Source organism: Lepus europaeus, chromosome 10, assembly GCF_033115175.1.
Source record: "Lepus europaeus isolate LE1 chromosome 10, mLepTim1.pri, whole genome shotgun sequence".
NCBI lineage: Eukaryota > Metazoa > Chordata > Mammalia > Lagomorpha > Leporidae > Lepus > Lepus europaeus.
This window is the reverse complement of record NC_084836.1, coordinates 78,074,471-78,084,516: the sequence shown is the minus strand read 5'-3', so window position 1 is coordinate 78,084,516 and position 10,046 is coordinate 78,074,471. Positions and strand designations below refer to the sequence as shown.

Here is a 10,046-nt window from a genome sequence, read left to right as displayed (position 1 = left end):
ATGTTGTGGAGGGCACTCCTGCTTGTGGGGCTCTTCCTTCTGGGCAGCCAGGTCTCCAGCTCCAGATTCGTAGACATCAATAAGAATGAGGAGTTCTTTGCCATCTCCGTGGAGCATGCCCTGTATCAGTTCAACGAGTCCCAGGAGGATGAGTTTGCCTACAAGTTTATGCGGATCAGGCGGAGCAAGCGCAAGGTGAGTGGCCCCAGCGTCGCCCCTTGCAGCTCCCACACTCCTCCCGGAGCTCAGGCAGGCTGGCGGGGTCAGGGCGTGAGCCCTGGGTTTGCAGCAAAGAGCAGCTCCTTTTGTACTTGGAGAAATCATCTTTTAGTTTATAAACACAGGGTTCCACTGGAAGAGCCTCAACTGTTGGGTTTGTTCCTGTACAAAGGGCAGCCCCTGGGAAGCCGAGGAAGAAACGGGGAGACAGGAGCACCACCTCGGAAATGCAGCCTCGGAGTGAGACAGAGAGAAGCCAGAACACACACACACACACACACATACACACACAGAGAAAGGCAGGCAGGGCGCTGGGGTAGCAGTGGCTGGCAGAGGGAAAAAGCCAGCATGGGTGATGGCTGGCAGCTGGCTGGGTGGGGTGCCAGGTGCCCTCACTGAAACCAACGGCATAGGTGGTGCCCACTCTCAGCAGGGCTGGGCCCTCGGTCACAGGAGTGTCATTTTGGGAAGATATCCCACAGGAAATCAGCGGTGGAGGCAGCCAGGGACCTGTTCTCATGGGGCTGACATGCTTGAGTAAAAGCAGAGGTGGTGCAGTCTCCCGTACCTGCGAGTGCATTAGTGGGAGGTGAGCAGGTGCCATCTGTGAAATGACGTGGGGTTGGGGGCAGGCACGAAGGGCAGAAGCGGCAGCTACTGGGGTTGCTGGGTAAGGAGGGCCAACTTTGGAAGGGCCCAGGAGCTTGGAAGGACCCAGCTTTGGGGTCTCATGTGGACTGAGACGAGCTAGGTGAACATCTTGGTGGGGGCAGTGCCTCCAAGAAGGAGGTGCTCAGAGGCAGGGGTGCAGGGGGAGGTGGGGGGTGAGGAGTTAGTACTGAGATCCCTCTGGAGGGGGAGCCTCGGACATTGGAGCCAGCCCCTCTCCGGTGGGCTGTTGCATGTACAGTGGCCTGCACAGCCCCCTGGATGGTCACCTGGCTGCCTGCAGGTGGACGTGGAGGCAGGTGTGTGTGAGACAGAGAGGAGCTGAGTCGAGGAGGAGCTCCAGGTCCTTGTCCTGAGCACAGGGCACAAGGATTCTATCCACTGAGAGGCTGAAGGAGCCAGAGGAGGGGCAGAGGGAAGGGAAGAGGTGGGGGTGGGGCGCAACACCTGCTGGCTCAAAGGCAGCCCCTTGGCAGTCTCGAAGGTAGTGGGTGGGGAAGAGCTTAGACCAGGCACAAATTCAGGTATCATCATCCCCTGCTTATGGGAAGGCTTCCCAGTGATGTCCGGTGCAGCCAACTCTTGCTTCCTTTGAATGGAGCAATGGGTGTTGTCCAACCGTCCCTGTGCCCAGGCTAGAGCACCGTCCAGGATGAAGAGCCACGTGGGAATTAGTGGGGACACGGAAGGAGGTCCTAGGTGTGCACCAAGTCCTGTAACCCCAGGACTTCTGTCTCTGTAACCAGAGACACAGCTTTCCCCAGGGTTTGATGGTTGCTTCCTCCTGGGGTCCTCCTCAGGCCTGGGCCTTGGGAGTTGGAGGACCCCTCGGTGCCAATGACCCCATCGATCCTAAAGAATCTGCCCTAGTGGGGGGCCTCCAGACCTGGCTGGGTGTTGTGAGGGCTGGGCAGGAGGTGTGAGGGTTGCTGATGTGTGTCAGGCATGAATGTGTGTGTATGTGTGTGCTGTGTGTTGGTGTCAAGGGGCATGAGTGTGTGAGTGCACAGATGTTACGAGAGGTGAATGAGTGTCGGGTGTGTGTGGGGGTGTCAGGAGGTGTAAGTGTGTGGGTGTGTTGGTGTCATGGGGTGTATATGGGTGTGTTGGTATCATGGGCTATGAGTGTGAGTGTGTCAGTGTCATGGGGTGTGAGTGTGGATGTGTTGCCACAAGGCATGAGTGTGTGTTGGTGTCATGGGGTCTGTACGGGTGTGTCAGTGTCATGGGGTGTGAGTGTGTTGGTGTCATGGGCTATGACTGTGAGTGTGTCAGTGTCATGGGGTGTGAGTGTGGATGTTTTGCCACAAGGCATGAGTGTGTGTTAGTGTCATGGGGTGTATATGGGTGTGTTGGTGTCATGGGGTGTGAGTGTGTAGGTGTCATGGGGTGTATGTGGGTGTGTTGGTGTTATGGGGTGTGAGTGTGTAGGTGTCAAGAGGTGAGAATGCGTGTGTGCTGGTGTCACAAGGCATGAGTGGGAGTCATTGTTGCCTGTTGAGCCTCAGAGGAAGTCCGCTTCCAGACGACTTTCAGATCAGTCAGGAGAGCTGCATGCTCCTCTCTGGGAGAATCTCCTTCCTGGCTTGTTCCCTCTCTGGTGGTGCCTTTTGGGTTTTCATGGACCTTTATTTATGGGAATGAAAAGAATCTTCAGTAGCTTTTCAAAGAACTTTCATGAAAATGTAGACTGGCACGGAACACTGAATGTTCACCTCTTAAAGACTTGGCAAGATGAGCCCTGGTGTGACGTCAGCTTCCCCACGAAAGACAGCAGTGCCCAGCGCCCCTGTGCTCTGGGCTGCTCTGATCTCCAATCTTAGTTCCGCCCCTTCCTGTCCTGTGGAGTCGGCACTGACCCCCAGTGTGTTCTTTACCAGGTGCGCGTTTGCGAGTCATCTGTTGTCAGGTATGGTTGCAGAGTGGGCAGAGTACAGCTGGCAGGATTCCACTGTGTGAATGTGCCACACTCCATCTTCCAGCTACAACCAGGCTTTTACCACTGGGGATGATGTGGAGCAAAGACTCTTGTGCACGTCTTCAGGGCATGCTTATGGAAAGAAATGAAGAATTAAGAGGAAAGATGGGAAAAAATAAAACTCAGATTGCATACATCTGTGTGTTTTTACTTACTCACCTTTGCACAACCACACCCTTGGTTCATTGGGCTTCACTCCCTCCAGCAAAATATCTCATAGCAGTTTCTGCAATTTCTTTCGACAGAAGTATTCTTGGATCTATTTAGTGGACTTGGAGCTGGGCCGCACCATTTGCAAAAAACACGATGAAGACATTGACAACTGTCCATTGCAAGAAGGCCCAGGAGAGAAAACGGTTTGAGAATAAAATCAACTCACAAGCATCACAGTGGATCTTGCAAGAATGAAGGGTCTCTGGGGGAGGCTTAGGAAAGTCTCGAGGCAGATGGATGGAGAGCTCTTGACCCCTGTCCCACCAGGTGTCAGGGCTCCCACACTAGAAGCAGGAGCTGGTCACCTCAGGTGGACACAGCCTGGCCCTGGTGCTGGGCGGAGCCCCCTGCTCACGGCCCAGCAGGCTGACCACAGGCTCATGTGGACAGATGTCCACAGGGCCTCCATGTCTGCATGGAGCCTCACTCCTGGTCCCAGCCCTAAACCTTCCAGAGACCTTCAAGGTTTAGGCAAAAGCATGTTCTCCTTGTGGTCCTCACTCTTCTGCTCATGTTCTTGAGGACTGGAGGACTTCTCAGTGATCTGTTCCACCATGCTGTTCCTCTAGTCCCTGGGTCATGAGCCCGTTTTCTGGTCAGTCTGAGTTCTGTCATCACCATCGTGTGACTGGCAGGTGATCTATGTGACTGACACGTGATTCATGTGACTGACATGTGACCCGTGGGGTGTGAGAGCTTGAGGCCGGTCTCAGCACCCAACACACAGCCTGATGGGCAGCCTCCCCTGGGAGGGTTTGTGCCGCTGCCCAGTTGGAGGGGTGCCAACTGGGACCGTGGCTCAGACAGTGATCTGGCCTCAGAACACATGGGGTGGGTGCAGTTTCTCCAGCATGCAGTGCACTGGGGATGCTGTGAGGGGGATGGAGTGTCCCAGAGGGCAGGTGATGGCCCCAGGAAGTTGCTGTCTCATGGGGCCATGGATTCAGGTGGGAGAATTCAAAGCCCTCTGTGTGCTGTCCTGGTGGATCCTTGAGCTCTTCCATTCTTGCTCCCAGGTTCCTCCTTCTGCCCTTTCCTTCCATCCTTTTCTGTTGTGCTTTTATTACTGTACCTTGAGACTCCTCTACATGCTGCATGGTGTCAGTGCCTTATCTTTTCCTAATTGCTGTGTTGCAATGCTCTCATTTTAGGTGCGCTGCACTTACATCATCCATTCCCTGGCATGGATTACCAAATTCACCGTCCTGGACAGTACCTGTGTGCAGACCTCGGCCGGGGGGATGCCTGTGACTTCTCCCAGCAAAAGTCCTGTGTCCTCTCCAATCAGCAGCACAAGGTCTGCACAACCCCAGCAGAATTAAAGGCAACCCAGCATGCATTCTGGGTCCATGAGCAGTTTTGCACTGTTTTGTATCACTTGTTTGCTATGGAGGTCACAGCCAGCGATAAAGGATGCAGACAGAATTCATTGTCACTGCCGGTATTTAACTGAGCTGCAGAGTGATAAATGACTTAAACTCCCCAGTTCCTGGGTGTTAGTTCAAAGAGATGCCCCACGAGTTGATGGCTGTGTTCATTCATTACTCTATTTCTTCTATTTTTTTCATGTATTCTTTCTTCGATTTCTCCATACTCCTCCTGGATTGTATTTAAGGGAATGCAAATTTTGCAAGGCTCAGCTCTCTGCAGTTATTTTGCTCTCATCTCAGGGACCAGGCTCAGAACAAGTGACCTTTCTGCAAAGGAGCCAGGCCCTGAACAGGGTGGGGAAGGGTAACTGATGATTGAAAAGCCGTTCTCTTGTGGCCTGCCTGGCTGCCAAGAACGTGTGCTTCAGGGCTGGGCAGCAGCTCAGAAGGCAGCAGTTTCAGGTCCTTGGTTTCCACTTCCTTGATGCCTCTCTCCCCCACTGGGTGCCCACCCTGGTCTCTGTGGCTGTCAGCATCACCCAAAGCTCCTGGGAGAGGCATCCAGGGTGGTGACAGACATCTCTGGGTAGCAAATCCCTGTGCTGGGGTCCTCGCTGGGAGGAAGCCTTGGAAAGGTAGAGATGGGGGTGTGAGAGGTGGGCACCTGTGGGACCGAGCAGAAGTGGCAGTGCCTTCCCTGGAAGATTTTTTTTTAGAATTATTTTATTTATTTGAAAGACAGAGTATCAGAGAGAGGTAGAGCCAGAGAGAGAGAGAGAGAGAGGTCTTCCATTCCACTGGTTCACTCCCCAAATGGCTTCAAAGGCCAGAGCTGAGCTGATCCAAAGCCAGGAGGTAGGAGCTTCTTCCAGGTCTCCCACGTGGATGTAGGGGTCCAAGGACTTGGGCCATCTTCTACTGCTTTCCTAGGCCATAGCAGAGAGCTGGATCTGAAGAGGAGCAGCCGGGACTAGAACCAGCGCCCGTATGGGATGCCGGTGCTGCAGGCTGGGACTTTAACCCACTGTGTCACAGCACCTGCCTCCTCTCTGGAGGATTCTTAAGAGTGGAAAGGCAAGGGCTGTCCCCACATCCTCTTGGATTTCTGAGGGTTTCTATTGCACTATATCTTGGCAGAGAGTCTGCCCTTTCTTGAACCCAGGCGTTTGTTGTAGCCCTGATGGGACAGGATTTTCAGAGGTAGCTGTGGATGACGGCATGGGTGTAGCACAGACATGGTGGTCTGAGTGTTTTGGTGTATTGACTGGCTTGTGTGTATGATCTGTAAATACCTTTCAACCTTGAATGGGGGTCTACTTACCAAGGTGGGTCTGTGTGGCCTGCAAGGCTGATCTGCAGCTGGCCTGTGGCTGGATAAAATCAGCCTCTTTGGGTTCAAGGACCCCATAAGTGTTTTTCAAGGACCCCATGCCTGGTATTCAAGGGCTCCAGGCATTTTCATGGACCCCATGGCTGTTTCTCGTCCATTGTTCTTCACCATCTGTCTGTTGTGTGTGGACTCCATGTCATTTTCAAAGATCTTTTGACCGTCACTTATGGACTTTATACCCATTGTTCAGGAACCTCATATTTTCATATACCAAGACCATATTCACGGACCACATACCTGCTTTCATTGAGCCTACACTATTGTGCATGGATGACATTGCCAGTTTTAATGGAAACTATGTTTTTTTTTTCATGGATCCCATGGCCACTGTTCAAGGATCCCATCCGATAGTTCTTAGATCCTGTGCCCGTTTTCATAGACCTCAGGTCATTGTTCATGGATCCCATGCCATATACATGGACCCTACATCAGCTTCCTGGGATCCCACGCCCACTATCATTGGTCTCATGGCCATTGTTCATGGATACTTCCTGTTGTTCACGCACCCAGTGTCCATTGTTCATGGATGTCATTCATGGTCTCCATCTAGTTATTCTTGAGTTCCACCCCCCTTGGTCCTGGGCCACATGCTTGTTGGTCAGGGACTCCATACCCACTGTTTACAGACCCCATGTCCATTGTTCATGGGATATATATCAATTTTCATGGACCTCATGTCAGTTCCTTTTTGTCCACGGACCCCGTAAACATTGTTCATGAACGTCTTGTCCCTTGGTCATACACCCCATCTCACTATCTTGGATCCTGTGCCCACTTTCATGAATAAACTTGTTAATTCACCTCATCCTTGTTTATCATGGACCTCACATCCATTTTCCATGGATATATCCTGCTGTTCCTGAACCCTGTGCTCATCTCCTTAGAGCTTGTGGCCCATTTGATAAACCTCAAGCTCACTGTCCATGAGCCTCACCCCCATCATTCACAATCCCTATGTCTATTGCCCATGGATGCACGCCTGTGCTTCACTGTCCTCTTACCTTTCATTCACAGCCCTCTACGAGTGCTGCTCATGTCAGTGGTTCACAACTCTTATCCCCCTTTCCTTGGATCCTGTGCTTCTTGGCATCAACCTCACACACATTTCATCCATTCTTCTTGGATGCAGTGCCCATTGCCGTAGTCTTCATGTCTATTGGACATCAGCTCCTTTCCTATTGTTCATGGATCACATACCTGTTTGTTATGGATCTCATCTTTTATTCATGGACCCTATTTTTTATGGGCCTTACTCTCTGTTTTTGGACCCATGGACTCATATCCATTGTTCTTCAATCCCATGCCCACTTTCATTGACATTATATTCATTTCAAGAACCTCAATTCTCTTTCATAGATCCAATGCCCATTGTTCATGGAGGTGGGAGACCTGGGATGAAGCTCCAGGCTCCTGGCTTTGTCCTGGTCCAGCCTTAGTTGTTGCAACCATTTAGGGAGTGAACCAACAGATGGAAGATTCATTCTATCTCTCTCTCTCTCTAACTCTGGCTTTCAAATAAATAAAAAATAAATGAATCTTTTAAAAAACAAAATATAAAACCTGAGTTTTTACACCTGACTCAAGACAACAAGCCATTAGTTTAAATCATGCTGCATAGGATTTAGGATTTACTAAATCCATATAAGATTTAGTAAAGGAAATACACAACTAGAGGCAGTTAAAAAATCCAAATTTAGGGGCTGATATTGTGACATAGCAGTTAAGGCTGCCACCTATGATGCTGGCATTCCATATGGACCCTGGTTTGAATCTTGGCTGTTCCACTTCCTCTCCAGCTCCCTGTTAACAGCCTGGGGAAAGCAGTGGAAGATGGCCCAAGTGTTTGGGCCCCTGCACCCACGTGGGAGACCCTGAAGAAGCTCCAGGCTCCTGGCTTTGGATCAGCCCAGCTCCAGCCCTTGACGCCATTTGGGGAGTGAACCAGAGAATGGAAGATCTCTCTCTCTCTCTCTCTCTCTCTCTCTCTCTCTGCTTCTGGCTCTCTGAAACTCTGCTTTCAAATAAATAAATAAATAAATAAATAAATAAATCTTTTTTAAAGAAACCACATTATATTTGAGATTATAAAATATGTTAGGACTAGTATATATTAAGATAGCACAGATTAAGGAGAGAAGACCAAGTGGTCAAAATGGTGTAAATAGACTGAATGCTCTACTTATAAGACAACTTTAGCTTATGGTTTAAAAAAGCAAAACAAGAAAACATACCTTATATATATGATCCCAGAAATTTTTGGAAAATGAGGATGGATTAAAGTATACTGTGCCAACCTCACCAAATAACATCTATGTAGCAGTGCTGATATCACAAAAAGCACTCTAAGAAGCACCGCCTAAAATAGAGATGTTTTCTACTGATGAAAATGCTTATCAACTGGGAAGATACAGCGTCTCTAAGCATGTGGCTCCCTGTCAAAAGAAAAGAAAAAAAATCAACTAACAACAGATGCTGGCGAGGATGTGGGGAAAAAGGGACACTAACCCACTGTTGGTAGGAATGCAAACTGGTAAAGCCACTATGGAAGTCAGTTTGGAAATTGCTCAGAAACCTGAATATAGCCCTTCCACACAACCCAGCCATCCCACTCCTTGGAATTTACCCAAAGGAAATTAAATTGGCAAATAAAAGAGCTGTCTGCACCTCAATGTTTATTGCAGCTTAGTTCACAATAGCTAAGACATGGAATCAACCTAAATGCCCATCAACAGAAGACTGGATAAAGAAATTATGGGGGCCGGTGCTGCGGCTCAATAGGCTAATCCTCCACCTTGCGGCGCCGGCACACCGGGTTCTAGTCCCAGTCGGGGCGCCAGATTCTGTCCCAGTTGTCCCTCTTCCAGGCCAGCTCTCTGCTGTGGCCTGTGAGTGCAGAGGAGGATGGCCCAAGTGCTTGGGCCCTGCACCCCATGGGAGACCAGGAAAAGCACCTGACTCCTGGCTTCGGATCAGCACGGTATGCTGGCCGCAGCGCGCTGGCCGCAGCAGCAATTGGGGGGTGAATCAACGGCAAAGGAAGACCTTTCTCTCTCTCTCTCTCACTGTCCACTCTGCCTTTCAAAAAAATTAAAAAAAAAAAAAAGAAATTATGGGATTTGTACTCTATCGATTACTATACAGCATTAAAAAATGAAATCCGGTCATTTGCAACAAAATGGAGGAATCTGGAAAACATCATGCTGAGTGAAATAAGCCAATCCCAAAGGGATAAATATCATATGTTCTCCCTGATTGGTGACAACTAACTGAGCACCTAAACGGAAACCTATAGAAGTGAAATGGACACTATGAGAAACAGTGACTTGATCATTCCTTGTCCTGACTGTTGAGAACAACTTACTATTTTATTCCTTTTAGTATTTTTTGTTCTACTTAATACCATTGGTTGAACTCTTTAATTAACACACAATTATTCTTAGGCGTTTAAATTTAACTGAAAAGTGATCCCTGTTAATTATAAGAGTGGGAATAAGAGAAGGAAGAGATGTACAGTTCGGCACATGCTCACTAGGACTTACCCCTAATGGTAGAGCTAGAAACGTGCCAGGGGATTCCAATTCAATCCCATCAAGGTGGCATGTACCAATGCCATCTCACTAGTCAAAGTGATCAGTTTCAGTTCATAATTGATCATAATGATAGGATTAAGTGTCAAAGGGATCAGATAAACAAGACTAGTGTCTGCTAATACTAACTGATAGAATTAAAAAGGAGAGAACAATCCAACATGGGAAATGGGATACACAGCAGACTCATAGAATGGCAGATGTCCTAAACAGCACTCTGGCCTCAGAATCAGCCCTTAAGGCATTTGGATCTGGCTAAAAAGCCCATGAGAGTCTCACAGGCATGGAAAGCCAAGACACTGTGGCAAATAAAATGACCTAAATGAAAGATCTCTGTGAGTGGGATTCCAGCGGAAAGAATGGGCCATCAAAAAAGGAGGTACCTTTCTCTGAAGGGAGCAGAGAACTTCCACTTTGACTATGGCCTTGTCTAAATAAGATTAGAGTTGGTGAACTCAAGAGGCTTCCACAGCCTTGGCAGCTCATGACAAGAGCCTTGGGTGATTACTTAAGTCATAAATAAGAGTGTCAATTGTTTAATCAACAACAGGAGTCACTGTGCACTTACTCCCCATGTAGGATCTCTGTCCTTAATGGGTTGTACTATGTGAATTAACGGT

At 49.2% G+C, this 10,046-nt stretch overlaps 1 protein-coding gene across 1 annotated transcript; it reads left to right on the top strand.

Annotated features, from left to right (window-relative positions):
* LOC133768120 (cystatin-12-like) lies at positions 1–4,771 on the top strand. The gene is made up of 4 exons (XM_062202508.1): positions 1–195; positions 3,112–3,222; positions 4,231–4,376; positions 4,750–4,771. Exons 1-4 carry the CDS (start codon positions 1–3, stop codon positions 4,769–4,771), a joined length of 474 nt encoding a protein of 157 aa, XP_062058492.1.
* Positions 4,772–10,046: the final 5,275 nt, after the last annotated feature.